Genomic DNA, 16,554 nt, shown 5'->3' with positions numbered 1-16,554 from the left:
CCGAGTACAGTTTTAAATCAGTGTCTCTTTGTAGCAAGCAGAACAAACTTGAGGCTGATAATGTCCAGCTCAATAACATAAAGAAAATATCCTTCTATGAGTATTGTATTACTTTCAAAATGTTTTTTTTATTTGAGAGGCGTAGTGTGATAATTACAAAACTGACCATAATTATTATGTAAAATAGCAAATGGTCAGTATCTTTATTGTTCTGGAAATCGACAGCAATAAGTCATAACTGCAATAAATCAAAGCACGAAATTCAAACCAAGTTACTTACTGAAGTAGACGCCCAAGATCTTTTAACTAAAATAAATACAAAGTCAAAATGTATGTTACAAAAACCTTTTAATATATCACTAAAAACATCTGCATTCATTTACTGCGCTTTGTACAAAGACCAAGCTGTTGGAGTTTTCAGATTGATAAAATATGCAACTTTAAAATTACTATAACCATAATCTTAAAGAATTAGCTTTAAAAATTGCTTTCTTCTGTTAAACCATCTGCAAAAACGGTTTAACATCGCATTGATATGGACACTGATAGGGCAATTATCCATCTGCTTCTTCGACCTCATGTTATCCCTTATTCCCCAGTATCTTCTGATACCACATAAAACTGTCAGGAGTTGTGGGTCAAACTTTCATTTTGAAAATCCTTTGTGCTATCCAAATAGAAATATTGTCGCAAACCGTTACTGTATCACATTTCCAAATAAGTTGAAATGGCTCAACCTATCACTTTAAAATGCTTAGTTTTCGTTAGCTGACACCGGTCAATGAAAACCATTAGATGCATTAAGGGAACAAAGCGGTCTCCATTCCCTCACATAAATACTGGTGGGAGCTTATTGGTAAACTCCACTCTGTGTGCAAGAAGAGCAGTAGGGGTATAATAATAATTCCTAGGAATACTGCAGTTACAGAAGTTTGCAAAGTTTTCTCCATGTGGTTTTTAACATTAAGACAAAGTCTGTCACACTCTTATAAGTCTTGAGAAAAACAATATTATCAACATCCACCCAGTTGCAATGTTGTGAAGAAAACCATTTTGATGTTAGGTCGGAAGAAAATGCCGCATCTATTTTCCGAGCTGCTTAGCACTTGTGAGGAAACCTTGACAGTTTGCATGCCAAAACCTATGCAAGGGTAGGACGTTGAGAAAATGGGATACTGCATCCTGAAGGTTGGCCTATAATCTGCATCGAATCAAGCCTGCGCTCCTGCAACAAACTGTACACACCCCTAGAGAATTGTCAGCACACATGACGTAGGTCCCTCTATTCATTGGGAAGCTCTAGCGTTTTCAGATGGTCAGGAGAAGCACTTGACATTTTTTGTGATTAGTTTTAAGTTCCTCTGTTAATGCAAAGATCAGGTGTAAGTAGGGCTTGAGTTAAATTGTGGCCTCAGAGCGGAGATGTAGCTTGCCATCTCTAGCTACTTTGTTAACTTGTACTTTTCTTTTTTTAATCAAAAGCGAGACACAGTTTGTAATAGCAATATAAGGCCAGCAGTTGTCATACTCCTATTTTAAGTAGACTTTTTATCAAATTACTTATGTTTCCTCAAGGTTTTGGTTGCAAGTATAGATTTTTGGAAGACTTCTACTCTTACTAATAGATTGATCGTTTATAAGGTGGAGCACCTGCTAAAGTATTTTTCCTATTGCATCTACTGCATCAGTCATCTTAAGTCTTCCTAACAGGCACCGCTATTTTGGCATTTTAGACCTTTAATGCAGTAGATACAGTAGCATCCACAGGGCCTTGATTAAGGTACAAACTTATGATTCATTTTGGAAAGCTGTCTTCAAGATATTTTTCAACATAATCAGCTCATGATAAGCTACCTGTGAATCTGATGTTCAGGGACTCTAATAATGCTCTTTTGTTCCAAGGTTGAATTAAAGGCTTTCTTTACGAAGCAAGATGTATCAACTTTGGCGTACCCCTAGAGTAACAGGATCCTGATTCATTTTCACTCAAAGGCCATCTTATCCTCAAAGGTCTTAATGTTCGGTTTGGACCGTAAGGACCACAGATTTGGTACTCATTAACACAGGAAGAGAAACTTCAGAATTTTATCAATGGGCACATGCTTATATCATGTACAAATTACTTAAGTATTAATGTGCAAGTTTGACTGATTCCTTGAATAACCTCCATTTGCAGTGACTTTTCCCTTCTGTCTAGAGCGGTTCTGCAAGTATTTTAAGTATTAAGTAGTTTAATTTATTTGTTTGGATTACTCCATTAGTGTTAAATGTACCCACAAAGCAATATTAGATGTTTCAATGTAATTGAATTATTACATATTAAAAATAAAATGACTATGAAGTAGTGAAAGGAACAATTAGCAAAAATATATTGTAATTTTAGACACTTATGTGTTATGAACGTGAAATGCATAATTTTAAGTGAATCGTCTTAAATAGAAACTCAATGGCAGCGGCAGCCATGCAAATTCTGAATGTTAGAAGTAGGGCTTAAGAAATTGTGGTGATCTCATGCTTACTATATTCCAGTGATGCAATGCTGGAATGTAGAATGTCCTATGTCGAAATTCAAACGACCTGTCAGAATCGATGTTGTAACCAAGAATGCAGTGAGAACTAGCAGGAACGAATGGTGGAATAAGGGAAGAGTTGTGAGGGTGCATTCTCATGATGTCCTCTCTCATGATCTTTCTTCTCCGTCTGGTTCATCTTTGCGTTCTCGTGTTGCTCCTATTTCACCATCTTCTCCTTCTGACAGTCATGCTGCTGAGTTAAAACGTCCTTTGTCAGAACAAAGGAATAGTAGACGGAACATTGTTAAACCTTCAAGATTCCGTGATTGAAATTCTTGTATATTTTTATTATACATAGTTTGTTTTTACTTGCTTGTTGTATTCATGCTACTTTTACTTTACTTGTTTGCACTATTTTATTGTAAAGAAGGGAGATATTGTGGTGATCTCATGCTTACTATATTCCAGTGATGCAATGCTGGAATGTAGAATGTCCTATGTGTATTCTGTGTTCAGAGATTCCTGGCCAGTCAGTTACTTGGGGACGGCTGAAGCTGTGGCTAATAAATAGATGACATGAAGTATCCCTGTTTCCTGATCTTTATTATATGATACTTCACTACAGAAATGCTTTACAATATCCACTTGTATCGTGTTTGAATAATTCATGATGGTCATAACAGACGACTCCACATTCATTGCCTCTATGTAGGTCTAAAGTATGATTAAGAGGTCGTAACACCGATGAGAAGCACCAACGCTCTCCTCCTAGTCCCTCCTCCGTTAAAAAAGAAAACCACACAATCTCGCTCCTTCTCCGGAAATGCCCCAAACATCTGGAATGCCTTCCCTAAAGACCTGCGATGTAACCCCTCCTACTTCAGATTTAAAAAATACCTCAAACTGCACCTTCTCAACAAATATTGGGGTCCCTTCCGACCCTTCACTCTGATTCCCCCTGTCAGGTTCCCCTCTCCTGTCTCCCACCTCTCCCTTCCTTCTCTTTACATATTTCTCTTGTGCTACTCTCTCCCTTCCCCCCCAGTTCCCCTACCTGCCTTCGCCTACTCTTATCCATCCCCTTCCATAGTCGTCATTTATACTTCTTCCCATATCTATTTTTCACCCCCTGCCCAAGCCTAATTACTCATTACTCGCTAAAGTTTTTGATTACCTTTATCCATATTCGTTATGTAGATAGCTCTTTTTTTGCATATCTGTTAACCTAACTTGTATTAATCAATTTGTTCTTTTTAGTTTAACCGGTCTGAATGCTATATTATTGAACAAATGTTTTAGTCCTGTTCCTTCTTCAAACTCCTGTAAAGCGCTCTAATACCCCCGGGTCTAGCCAGCACTTTATAAAACTTTTTAAATAAAATCAGGCTGGTATCCAAGCTGGTGCCAGAACCTGTTGTGGTGTCCATACTTGGATAAGACATAAGATGAAATACAAATTGATAACTATACCGGTATAGTTAGCAGACAGTAAGAAACTGCTTCTCTATTTTGGTACTGGAGGTTGCAACCTATCTTTTCGTACCTCTTCTCTTGGAACCCATGTACAATTCAGGATGAGAAAGTGTTTAATTAGAGTTGAACTCTAAAAAGTAGAATGAAATGGATGAGCTAATTGGATAGCTCCAGATATTCTTTTGCAGAAACGTCTTACAAAAACTGTGTATTTGGCCACTTTGTGGTTCGGCTAGAATAATTTCCAGTGGAGAGTGCTAAAGTTTAGTCCACCTCCACCTATGGTACTCATTTAGGTAGTGACTATGGTGAAGGCATCCCTGAGCATTCAGGGTACACATGGTAATTATATGGAAGACTGACTGATGATAACATACCGTCCTCAAGCTGCCTGTTAATCCCTCCTTTGATGTTGTTGCTGGGATGTAGATTTTCTATTGCCGGACACCCAGGACATATTGCTCGGGGTCAAGCACAGCAAGGTTTCATATTTATTGTGTCCAGTAGACAAGTAGACCAAGCCTCCTTCAGCACACGCTTGTTAGCTGCCAGTGTTCAATTCCACAGTATGGTTGTGGGAAAGAGGATTTAAAGTGTTTGCTTGTACACATTAAAAGAAAAGATTAATAATGGAGAATATGTATAAAACCTTTTATGGGCAACATAACAATAAAATAGGGACCCAATTTTTAATGTCACAAAATCGCACTTTCAGGTTTGCGATCTCGCATTGGTGCCAAATTATGACTTTCAGGAGCTTACAGTAGTATGCCTTGAAACTATGCTTCTAGCAAACTTTTATGGATTCTATTTTTGCATGCGCAAATACCAGCATGTATTTGCTTGAGCGAGAAATCTGTCAAACGATTCCAAATTCACTTGTGAAAACATTTCACACAAACCCCTTTCCATATGCCTCTACTTTTTTCCCATCCTGGGAAAAAGTGCCCCTACTTTCCATGTTGGATGTAAATTTCCAGCCTTTTCCAAAGTGGAAAGAAATTGGACAGGACTTGGTCCTTACCATTAAATGTGTAAGTTATTCTAGCCCTGGAACTACCGCTTCTCGCCAACTTCCAAAGCTTGAATGTAGATCTGCAGAAAAGTGACATAATCGGGGGCCTACTATAATTTACACTCTCACATAATATGAGCCCTAACACAGATCAAAAGGAAATTTTCAGGCTTCTGGTACAATGAAAATGCTGTCATAATTTGCCAGGTCCCTTCATGGCACCAAAATGAACAAGTGGATTTTTAAAAATCAATCTTAGTCCTGGCCTCGGTATTTATCCTCGCCACAATTTCTTCTCTGGCTCAAGGACACGCCACCTTGTAGCTACAGTGCTATAGAAATCGATTCCAATTAATCACAATGCTCAAAAATGTGTTGACTCCCATCTACCAGACATCTAAGCCTAGATTTGTATGGAGGCACTTGATCGCCAGTGAGAAGGGATTTGATTATTCATAATAATTTAAAATTATTCCATCTTTTTCAGTTGGCCTCAATGGTCCCTTTATGATGCACATTTTTAATGATTACATTAGCCACTGAATTTAAAGTGATGTGGTAGGTAAAATCCTTCATAAATCGGAGGCAGTAATTAATCCAGTAGAGTCCTGCTTCCTCTCACCCACAGTACACCTACCTCCCCCTTTCCTCCACCATAGGCTAATATGATGTAGAGAATGCTTCCGGTAGATTCCACTCTTAATTTTGAGTTTGCTCCAAAAAGAGGAGGATGTTCTTCTCATAGCTGAAATCATGGTTTCACTGGTGCATTGTTTTCATTCCTGGGATGCTTATTAACATACACAATGGCTCTTTAATCCGAAAGATGTCTGGTTGTTCAGAATGGGTCAGATATAGTGCTAGAAAATGTAAATACAGTTTAGTAAGCATCAGCAGCTTTTGTTGTGTTTTAAGAAAACAGTTTTTCTGCTTTGTCACGAATTGATTATTTTGTAACCTTTTTATTATTATGTAGTGTCAAAGTCTGTAGCTGTATATGGAGTTAAGTTTGTGTCCTGTATCTCTCCTACTTCTTAATTAGGTGCTACTATGGATAGTTTGCCTCATGTTGTTCTTTAGCCACTTTTTCGCTGTAACCTTTCCTCAATCCATGTTTTTCCTTAGCCTTCAAGATGTTCATCAGTGCCAGCAGACCACAGCCCAGGTCAAAGTCCAGTCCCGCCCCCCTTCCCAGGCGGCAGTGCTGAGCGCTAGCGCCTCCTTGCTGGTGAGAAATGGAAGTGTCCACTTAGAAGCATCACATGACAGTGCCTCTGCTGTAGGCAGTAGCAGTTTGCACGATGAACTTGGTATGCAGGCCTTAAGTAACCTTGGTGACATGGAAGTGTTAATGCAGCACATTTTGGGTAATAATGCAGTTCACTTATTTAACCATGTATGTTTTTTTTTATTGCAGTTATAGCATGACCATATATTATTGTTGTTTAACCTTGTTCTTCAAAATCTTTCCATAAAGATCAAGTCTTAGTGTTTGTTTAGCGTTAATCATTTCTTTTTAGATGTTAGAAATGTAATAATTTTAAGTTTACCAGCGATGCTGCATTATTAAGTCCAAAACTGTAGAGCGGTTGTGTTAATTGACTACTTCACTTTATGGGAGTGTCCATGAGCATGTTCACAATGTGAAATGTTATTTTGTGGCAGTAAAAATGCAGTTTTCCTTCCTAAAGGAGAAGTCTGTAATGGGTTTATTTTCTAGCTGACCTGTCAATGTAGCTGCACGCTAAGATTCTTGTGATATGTTCTATTTAAAAAAGTAAGGATTATGTGAAGTATATGTTGAAATTGAGATCTTGTGCAAACAAGTTGTATCTAAATTCAGTAATTGAAATTCTAATTGAAACAAGCGTAATCGGAAATCACTTGGTTTTTAAAGCTTGATATTCTCAAAGGTGTATTTGATCTTTTTGGGTTTATATGGACACCATTGTGTTCAGCTATGGGTTGGTGTGTAATATGCTCAGGCGTTTCAGCAACAAACTGCCACAAACGTTTTTCGTCTGTGAAGCATAATTTCACACCTGGGCAGTGTCATCCATTGGCATCTACTGCTCCTTCGGGTATGTCTGTGACCGTAGATTTACTGTGCTTCTGTCTCTTTTTCTTAGCAACATTGGCCATTACTAACTCCTTGCGGACTCCATCCAACACCCACAGGGTGTTGGGGCTCAGAAACAGATGTTGCCCATCCTCTTTATTCAATGACTCCCCTGCACAATCGAATTCAACCTCCACCAGAAGTGTCTGCCGCTTTATAAATAGTCTTGGATTCTGTCGCCGGGCTTCGCTCCCTGTGTAGCACTTTGATGTTTGCTAGGTCTGCACTCTACATTAAAAAAAAAAAAAGTCCTTCACCCTTCTATCCCTCCACTATCCTTTTCAATCAAAATAACAGACTAAACATGTTCACTTCTCAAATTCCATATGTCCACAATACTAACTCACCACTAATCCTTTATGGGTTCCAGAGTAGCATGCTACTTGCCAATAAAGCGTTTCAACACCCCATCAGGGTTACAAGCACAATATAAATGCAAACTTTTTTTCCATTTTCTACCCCTCCCCAACCCTTCTAAATCCAAATAACTGACTAACATATCCACCACTCAAATTAATTTCATGTTTCACCATACTAATTCAACACTAATCCTTATGGGTTCCAGAGTAGCGTGCTACTCGCCAAAAAAGCGCTTCAAAAACCCATCCGGGGTAGCAAGCGCTATATAAATACAAACCTTTTTCCCTCTTCTATCCCGCCACCTACCCTGCTCTATCCAAATAACTTAATAACATACCCACCACTCAAATTACTTCATGTTTCACTATACTAATTTTCAACACTAATCCTTTGAGTTCCGGAGTAGCGTGCTACTCTCCAAAAAAGCGCTTCAACACCCATCAGGGGAAACAGGTGCTATATGAATGCAAACCTCTCTTCCCCTCCGCTATCCTTCTCACTCCAAATAACTAATATCCACCACTTAAATTACTTTCATATTTCACCATACTAATTCACCACTAATCCTTTATGGGTTTTCCGGAGTACCGTGCTTCAACACCCCATCAGGGGTAACCAGCGCTATATAAATACAAACCTTTTTTCCTCTTATATCCTTCTGCTATCCTATCCAAATAACTGACTAACCTATCCACCACTTAAAATTTACTTGCATGTTTCACTATACTAATTCTACACTAATCCTCTATGGGTCCCGGAGTAGCGTGCTACTCGCCGAAAAAAGCTCTTTGACGCTTCGTCAGGGGTAGTAAGCTCTATACAAATGCAATTACAATACATCTGTCACTACCTGCTTGTATGCATATTCTTGAACGTGTGCCCTGTGATGGGTGGTGAGCACATGATCCAGTGTGCCTTTGAATGGACAGTTTCTGGTCATCCCATGCTCATAGGCTTTCAACTCCCTCACCCTCAACTGAACTTTAGTCAATTCAGTCTCTGCCAGTTGTGTGCAAGTCTTGTCATGAGTGATCAGATGGGCACATGCTTAATCATGGCTCTAGCGGTCACTTGCAAGCAGCATTTAACTGAAATCTGATTCTTCTCTTCTAATGTAGCACTTGCTAACTTGAGCATATGATTAGTTATTGATTAGAGCTGGTGGTATTTTCCCTAGTGCATTACCTGCATCAGCCGCTACGTTAATTATTTTTATCCTCGATTTTTATTAATTGTTGTTTTGTGTTCTTGCTTTCACCACAGAATCATAATTTATTATCTTCAGTTAGACCAATGCTGGGCCTCTGACGAGTGCAGTCTGTACACCAGGCCACACTTCCACACAACTTTGGTCACCATAGTTGTGAAGAGCAGCATCTCATATCTTTATCATTCGGCACAGGAAGTTACAGCAGTAACAGTACTGTTTAGTATGTTGTCCTTATGAGTTGTATTTAAGTAACGTATATAGTCAAGTCTTAGTTACAGTGCAACAGAGCCATTTACAGATAGGGACTTATAGTGGCTAGTGCTGAAAAAGGGTGAGATGGGCATGTGGTAGTGTATACGCAGCATCACTGGAAATTTAAAGTGGCAAGCTGAAGGTTTCTGGGGGTGAGGCTTACAATGAGGATCTGGAAAGAAAGCAGATTAGTAGAGTTATGGTGCGGATGTACAGAAAAGTGCCATACCATATCTTCGCACCTAACCCATAGGATAACAGGAATCTTCTGTTCGTCCTGCATTTCCTGTGTGGCTGCCCCTTTTCCTCCATCTAACATCTTAATCCTGGTTGCCTTCTAGATGATACAGCTGGTCTTGAAGGTGATACAAGCGGGCGAGTGGAGTTCTGCTCTTTGGTGCGACTGTGATGTACTAGTAAAGACTTTTGATGAAGACTTTGATGCCCTAATGAGCATTGAAGATGCTCTTTAGGGCAGTCTGCTGGACATATGGCAGGCTGGTCTGTAGAGCATTACCTCCTTTGAGATGGTAAAGGATAGGACATGGACGGTGATTCTAATCTCTGCTTCTGGCAAGGATGGCCAGGTGATGCCACACTGTCCTTCATGTGCTTATCGCAAGTTCAGCATGATGTATATGAGAAGATAGTTTGTCCAATTGTTTGCCTTAATGTATATCAGAGTAAGGGATACTTCAGTCTTACGAACATGTGGATCTTTTCACTATACATGCATTAGTCTCAGAATGGCTTGGATGATTTTGGGGGTCTCGTCTCATTTTTAGGTTGACCCCGCGAAGGCCATGCACTTGTGCGACTATTGTTTACAGTAAAGAGCGTGGATCCATTTATTGCCTACACTGTCACTCTTCTTATTGCCTTCCTATTAGCCACTAGAAGAGAAGAATCAGATTTCAGTTAAATGCCAAGCATCATTTCCCTTCCTCTGTGGAGCATGGACCTTGCACAGATTGAGTCAACTTAATTAGTGCCCGTCTGCTGCTCGCACTGTGATTGGGATACTTTTTTCCCTTCCACCCTCCCAGTTTCCCTCCTGCCCTCCTCCCCTGCACCCCCACATTTTGCTTTCCCCATACCACCCCTCCTCCTGCTGTCCATTATTGCTGCTCCCACCACCTCCCCCAAGCCTCCCTCATGTTGCTTATCCCTCCTCCCCCTCTGTCAACAGGATGGTCTGCTTTGCAACATGGCTTAAATAAAGTGCTATGACGCGGTCAATCCTGGCCGCGTCATAGCTTTATTTTCCTTGCCTTTAATCCTTGTTTCATATCAGATTGTGCTGCTGTGCATGGAGAAAGCCAATATATCTCGCAAAGGTGAGACCATTTGGCTTTGCCAAAGCTAGTTTAATGGTCAGCACTACTTACTGCCTTTTACACATCGTGAAACAGGGATGTGGAATTCCTACAGCCCGACGCCCAGGACATATTGTTTGGGGTCACGGGCAACAAGTTTTCATGTGTATTTTGTCGTTGGTACAAGTAGGCCCAACCCCCTGAAGCACAAACCCTTTGGCTGCCATTTTACAGTACCACATTGTGGATCAGGGAAGGGCACTGTCTGCAGTTAAAGTAATATTTTTGTCCATATGTTAATGCTGTTGTAACTATTATTTATGGTTTGTTAATTGAAAGCCTTTATTATTAGCGTGAGCGCTCTAAGTAAATGCTCTGAGCTCCGACTGCACTACTGACAGTGGTTCCAGTATAAAAATGTGTACATACGTTTTCAAAGTTTACCAATATGAGGCTATGTATAATGCGCCTAGAATGCTCTCTGATTTGATGCAAATATTTGCAGAAGCTTGAAAGCAAGATTGATGATTCTGTGCTTTCAAAATAAAATGTTAGTAAAAAGTAAAGCAGGAAAAACAACATTTGCTAAACTACTGTAAAATTTCAGGTACCATATCTTTGCAACATCATTTAGTAACATGTGTTGATGCTTGCTAGTATTTCCCAAAAATATTCCTAATGGAAAATCAGTGTAACCAGTTTCAATAAAATTATGGGAAAGCCAGTAGGTCTGAAATTGGTGTTCAGCTTTTTAGTTTTATCAATGTGTGAACTGTTTTGGCATGGTTTTTGTAAAACCTTATTGGTGTGGGAGCTGCCTGGCCCTCACCATTATAACAAACATTGGAAAAAAGCAAAAAACATTTTTGACTAAAAAAGCACATACTGCCACAGTAGTTACCGGCACTGCACAAAACAACTTTGTGTGCCGATATGCTCCTTGTGAAAGAGCAGAATGCGGTCACTCACAGTGAAGCCAGTCAATACAGAGAGAGACAGCATTTTAATAAAAGCAATAATACCAAATTAGGGCCCAATTATTAAAGAAAGTCTCAAAGGTACACCCATGTAATATGTCCTTGTATTAAGTGTAGTCAAATGGCTTTAGTGAATTCCCAAGAACTTGCAGAAGTAGGACAAGAAATAGTACTCCTAGAAAATATTTGTGAACTGCATTTTATCATGAGCAAATATGCATATTTAGATTTGCTCATGCGAAAATCTGAGTGTTTACAATTTCACTTTCCCTCCAACCACTTTTTTCCCAACTCTGGAAGGAGGTCTACGTCTGCCATTGTCAGGAGTACATTTACAACATTTTTCAGTATGGGAAAAGATTAGGGAACAGTTTTTGAAACCCCTTAAAACATGCACGTTAGTAGGTTTGCACAGACTCTAAGGGCATTCTAACCCTGGAACTATTGTGTTAGAGGCATATGAGCTGCAGATTACACACTGTGCATAGATCGCCATCTGGTGTTGGGCCCGGATGTTTGCAGTTGTTTTTCCTCTTGGAAAGTCTTTGGAAGTCACGAGGTATGTGACTCCTCCTTTGGATCGTATTGCGCATGGGCTTCGGCTCCATCCTCAGATTTTTTTTTTTCCGCCATCGGGCTCGGATGTGTTCTTCGCGCTCCGGTTCCGAACAGTTTCCAGTTCTTCTGATCGGCGCGCAATCCTCCCCCTTTCGCGGTATTGTTTTCAATCGCGATCTCCACACTCGACGCGACTCATCGTTCGAAGTCTTCGATTCCGGTCATCGACAAAGGCCTTCGGGCCTACCTAAGCTCCGGTCCTGGCTGATGGAAAGGACTCCATTCAAGAAGTGTCCTCGATGTGGGCCCAAATTTCCCCACACCGATCTCCATGAGGTGTGCAACCTCTGCGTCTCCCCTGAACACGAGGCTCGAGACTGTCTGGCGTGCAAATCCTTCCGGTCCAAAAAGACCATTCGAGACCGAAGGGCGAGGAGAGCCATGGCATTCTCGTCGACAGCGATCCCCGATGACATCTTTGGAGAAGGCGTCGATGTTCCAGAACAGCACACCGAAGAGGGCCTCGTCAGCGCCTCCGAAGCCGATGACTCAGATGTCGAGGACATCACTCCGGCACAGAGGGGCGTGAGTACTAACATCCACAAACGCGACATGTGGAAACAGTCATTCTCCTGCGTTTCTTTAACCAGTATGGAAAAATGAATGGGTAAAACGGATTGAAGCAATCACAAGAGAAATAATGGAATAAATATTGGACAAACAGTTGAAGAAAAATAGAGTTGATCATGAGTTCGATCCTTTGGATTTATTCTAATAGGTTGTGCAGCTCAATGGGTACCGTAAAGTGGTGCCCTTGTGTCCTCTACTAATTTGCAGCGCAAATGGGCAGAGCGCGAAGTGAGCGAGCACGCCGACAAAGTTTAAACAGTGGAGTACATTTTGATACGAATCAATGCTTGAGTACAATGGTGTGCATTTCAACACCCCGTCTGTGATACTAACATCCACCCCCCACACTCGACGGCATCGAAAAAGGCTTTGGTCACGCCTTCGCCCTCGGGCCTAGGCACCACCACAGACATTGCTTCCCACACCTCGCCTTCGGGCCCGGTTAAGAAGCCTATTAAGCCTTCTGGCGGCTCGGGCTCGAGCCAACCTGCCGTTGGTGCCGAGAAACACTCCTCCGCACCGGCGCCGAAAAAGAAAATGGCCTCCTCCTCCGCGCCGAGCTCCACACCGCAGCACTCTGCGCCGAAGACAAGCACCAGCTCCTCGGTGCCGACACCGTCCCCGGAGCCGAGCAAAAAACCCAAAGCCATCGACACCCACACCTCGAAGCCGAAAGTCATCTCGGAGCCGAGGAAACAACCAGCCATCTCGAAGCCACACAGTTGAAAACAACAAACAGATGCTGACTCCAAGACCAAAAAACCCACGGCTCCGACGCCGACGGATCGGTCACTCACTGAAGAACTGTTTCGGCCTGATCCACGACAAAAAACACTGGTCAGAGACCCTAAAACTGGACATTTGATGCTCAGCATCAAAAAGAGACCGCTTGACAAGCCTGCTCCACCGCCAAAGAGGAAAGACTTTGCTACCTCCCCTTTGAGAATAACTTCACCCCCTCCTTTGACCCCTTCCTTTGACGCCACGCACAGGGCCACTTGCACCCTGCCCATGCTTAAAGGGGTTATCGAGCACGTACCGGAGGTCTTTAAAGACCCGGTCGGGGCCAGGGTCATCAACCCTCGCATAGACTAGAAGTATAAGGCCGCCCCTACAGACCCCACCTACATCAGAGGGCCAGCACCACTAGACTCTCTAGTAGTGTCCACTGCAAGAAAGCGTGCAAACTCCCAGGCATCAGCCGAGGCACCACCACCTGATAAGGAGTCCAAACTCCTGGACGCCTCTGGCAAGCGCACTGCATCCCAGGCTGCCAACATGGCGCATCGCAAACACACAAGCGCTTTTGGCAAGATAAGACAGGGCACATTATGATGAACTGGAAGCCATAATGCAACACCTCCCTGACAAATACAAAAATAGAGCCAACGAGCTAATCCAGGAGGGTTATACCATCACCAACACCTCCATTCGCTGCGCCCTAGGTGTAGCTGACACCGCCTCTAGGGCAATTAACACCAGCGTCCTCCTCCGTAGGCATGCCTGGCTACGAATTTCAGGTTTCAAACCCGAGGTGCAGGCTTCCATCCTGAACCACCCCTTTGACCAGGAACATCTGTACGGCCCAAACGTTGACAATGTCCTGGAAAAAATGAAAAAAGACACAGATACAGCGAAGTCTATGGGAGCCTTACAGTCGCACCCTCCCAGGCGCTGCTTTCGCCGCTCTTCCTTTCAAAGCACCTCCAGAGGCTACTCCGATAACGCTTCTACTTCCTATAAAGCCCCTACCCAATCCACCTTCACAAGGGGTTACCAATGAGGCGGCTACAGGGTCAACAATAATAAAGGCAGAGACAAGAATAACACCTCCCGCTCTGCATCCACCCCTACCCAATGACTTTCCTCCACTCCCCCCAGACCATCCCACTCCGGTCGGGGGCAGACTCCACAATTTCCTTCCCATCTGGACTACTATCACCTCAGACAAATGGGTAACACAAATAATTCGGTCAGGCTACTGCCTCGAACGAACATCTACCCTCCCAAACATTCCACCCAAACAGCGCCCAATGTCACAGGAACATTTGTCACTGCTAAAGCAGGAGGTAATCTCCCTCCTACAGAAGAGTGCGATAGAACTAGTTCCTACCCACCAACAAAATATGGGAGTTTACTCCCTATATTTTCTCATACCAAAAAGGAACGACACTCTAAGGCCCATCCTGGACCTCAGACCCCTAAATCACTATATACACTCAGACCATTTCCACATGGTCACACTCCAGCAGGTACTTCCCCTGCTCTCCCAAAACAACTTCCTTGCCACCCTAGACCTCAACGACGCCTATTTCCACATTCCTGTACACAAGGCTCTCAGGAAGTTTCTCAGATTTGTAGTGGACGGTCAACACTATCAGTTCAAAGTGCTCCCATTCGGAGTCACCACAGCACCACGGGTGTTTACCAAGTGCCTAGCGGTAGTGGCAGCACACCTGCAAAGACCACACATCCACGTCTTCCCATACCTAGACGACTGGCTCATAAAAGCCAGCTCATACAACCAGTGCGTACAACACACTCACGCCACTATCCAACTACTTCACGAACTGGGCTTCACAGTAAACCATGCAAAGTCCCATCTGCAACCGTCCCACGTAAAACAATACCTCGTGCCACCATAGACACCTCAAAAGCGCTAGCCTATCCTAGTCCTGCCAGGATAGCAAGCATTCAGGCTCTACGCGCCAAATTTCAACCAGAACACTCTCTTCCAGCTCGAGTGTTCATGCAACTTATAGGAATGATGGCCTCTTGCATACTCATAGTACCTCACGCAAGACTCCAGATGCGTCCTCTCCAAAAGTGCTTAGCACGGCAATGGAACCAGGCCCAGGGTCAAATGACAGATCTGGTGTTTGTAGACGGTCGTGCCCATCGCTCTCTGCAGTGGTGGACCACCAAAAACCTTTCCAAAGGGCGACTGTTCCTGGACCCGATTCCTTAGATAGTATTGACAGTGGACGCATCGCTCTCCGGCTGGGGAGCTCACCTACTACATTACACCATGCAGGGCAGGTGGACACCTAAACAAAAGTTACTCCACATCAACCATCTGGAGTTGCTAGCCATATTCTTAGCCCTAAAGGCCTTTCAAACACATCTCTCAGGCAAGGCCGTCCTAGTCTGCACGGGCAATGTGACAGCCATGTTCTATATACAAAAACAAGGCGGCACACACTCTCCGCAGCTTTCTCAGCTAGCACAGAGCATATGGAGATGGGTCATACCCCAAAACACTTTTCTCCTAGCCCAACATGTCCCAGGAGTCCAAAACACTATGGCCGATCTGCTGAGCAGACAAACACAACAGATCCACGAGTGGGAACTTCATCCACAAGTTCTTCACCCCTACTTTCAAATGTGGGGGCATCCACAGATAGACCTCTTCGCCACCCACAAACGCCAAATGCCCAAACTTCGCCGCCAGGTATCCACACCCATTGTCCAAAGGCAATGCGATATGGATGAACTGGTCAGGCAGATGTGTGTACGCCTTTCCGCCTCTCCCACTCATTTCACTAGTGATGCGCAAACTACAACAACACTCCCTCACTCTCATCCTAGTAGCTCCAACTTGGGCCAGACAGCCGTGGTACACCACACTGCTGGAACTATCTGTAGTACCGCACCAAAAGCTACACCTCTCTCCACGCCTCTTAACCAAGAACCATGGAGAGATCAGGCACCCGGAACCAGCTCAGCTCAACCTTGCAATCTGGCTCCTGAAATCCTAGAATTTGGTTATCTTAATCTTTCCCCTGACTGTATGAACGTCATTAGAGAAGCTAGACGACCTACCACTAGAGCTTGCTACGCAGCCAAGTGGAAACGTTTCGTGACATATTGTCACAACAATAACTTTAATCCCCTAGATGTGCCCATTCAATACATCGTAGGCTATTTACTACACCTACAAAGATGCAACCTAGCCTACACGTCTATTAGACTGCACCTTGCGGCCATAGCAGCTTATCTACAAAACAGGCAACATCTATCTCTCCATAAAAGCCTAAATGGAAGGCCTCAAAAGAATAATTCCCCCCAGAGTGCCACCCTCACCTGTGTTGAACCTAAACATCGTTCTCACAAGACTAATGGGGCCTCCCT

The 16,554-nt window shown here is 43.0% G+C and overlaps 1 protein-coding gene across 3 annotated transcripts in view; it reads left to right on the top strand.

Moving 5' to 3' along the window:
* Nucleotides 1–16,554, top strand: part of PCNX1 (pecanex 1) — a 617,237-nt gene that overhangs the window by 269,226 nt on the left and 331,457 nt on the right. For 2 of the 3 annotated variants that reach the window (XM_085627290.1, XM_085627289.1), the window contains exon 8: nt 6,127–6,368. In XM_085627290.1, coding sequence (XP_085483416.1) covers nt 6,127–6,368 — 242 coding nt within the window. The remainder of the gene's footprint in view (nt 1–6,126; nt 6,369–16,554) is intronic. The other variant, XM_085627291.1, reaches the window with a different exon arrangement.

The sequence above is a fragment of the Triturus cristatus genome, chromosome 9 (assembly GCF_964204655.1).
Source record: "Triturus cristatus chromosome 9, aTriCri1.1, whole genome shotgun sequence".
Classification (NCBI taxonomy): Eukaryota; Metazoa; Chordata; class Amphibia; order Caudata; family Salamandridae; genus Triturus; species Triturus cristatus.
The sequence above is the reverse complement of the archived record's forward strand: the minus strand, read 5'-3'. Positions and strand labels throughout refer to the sequence as shown.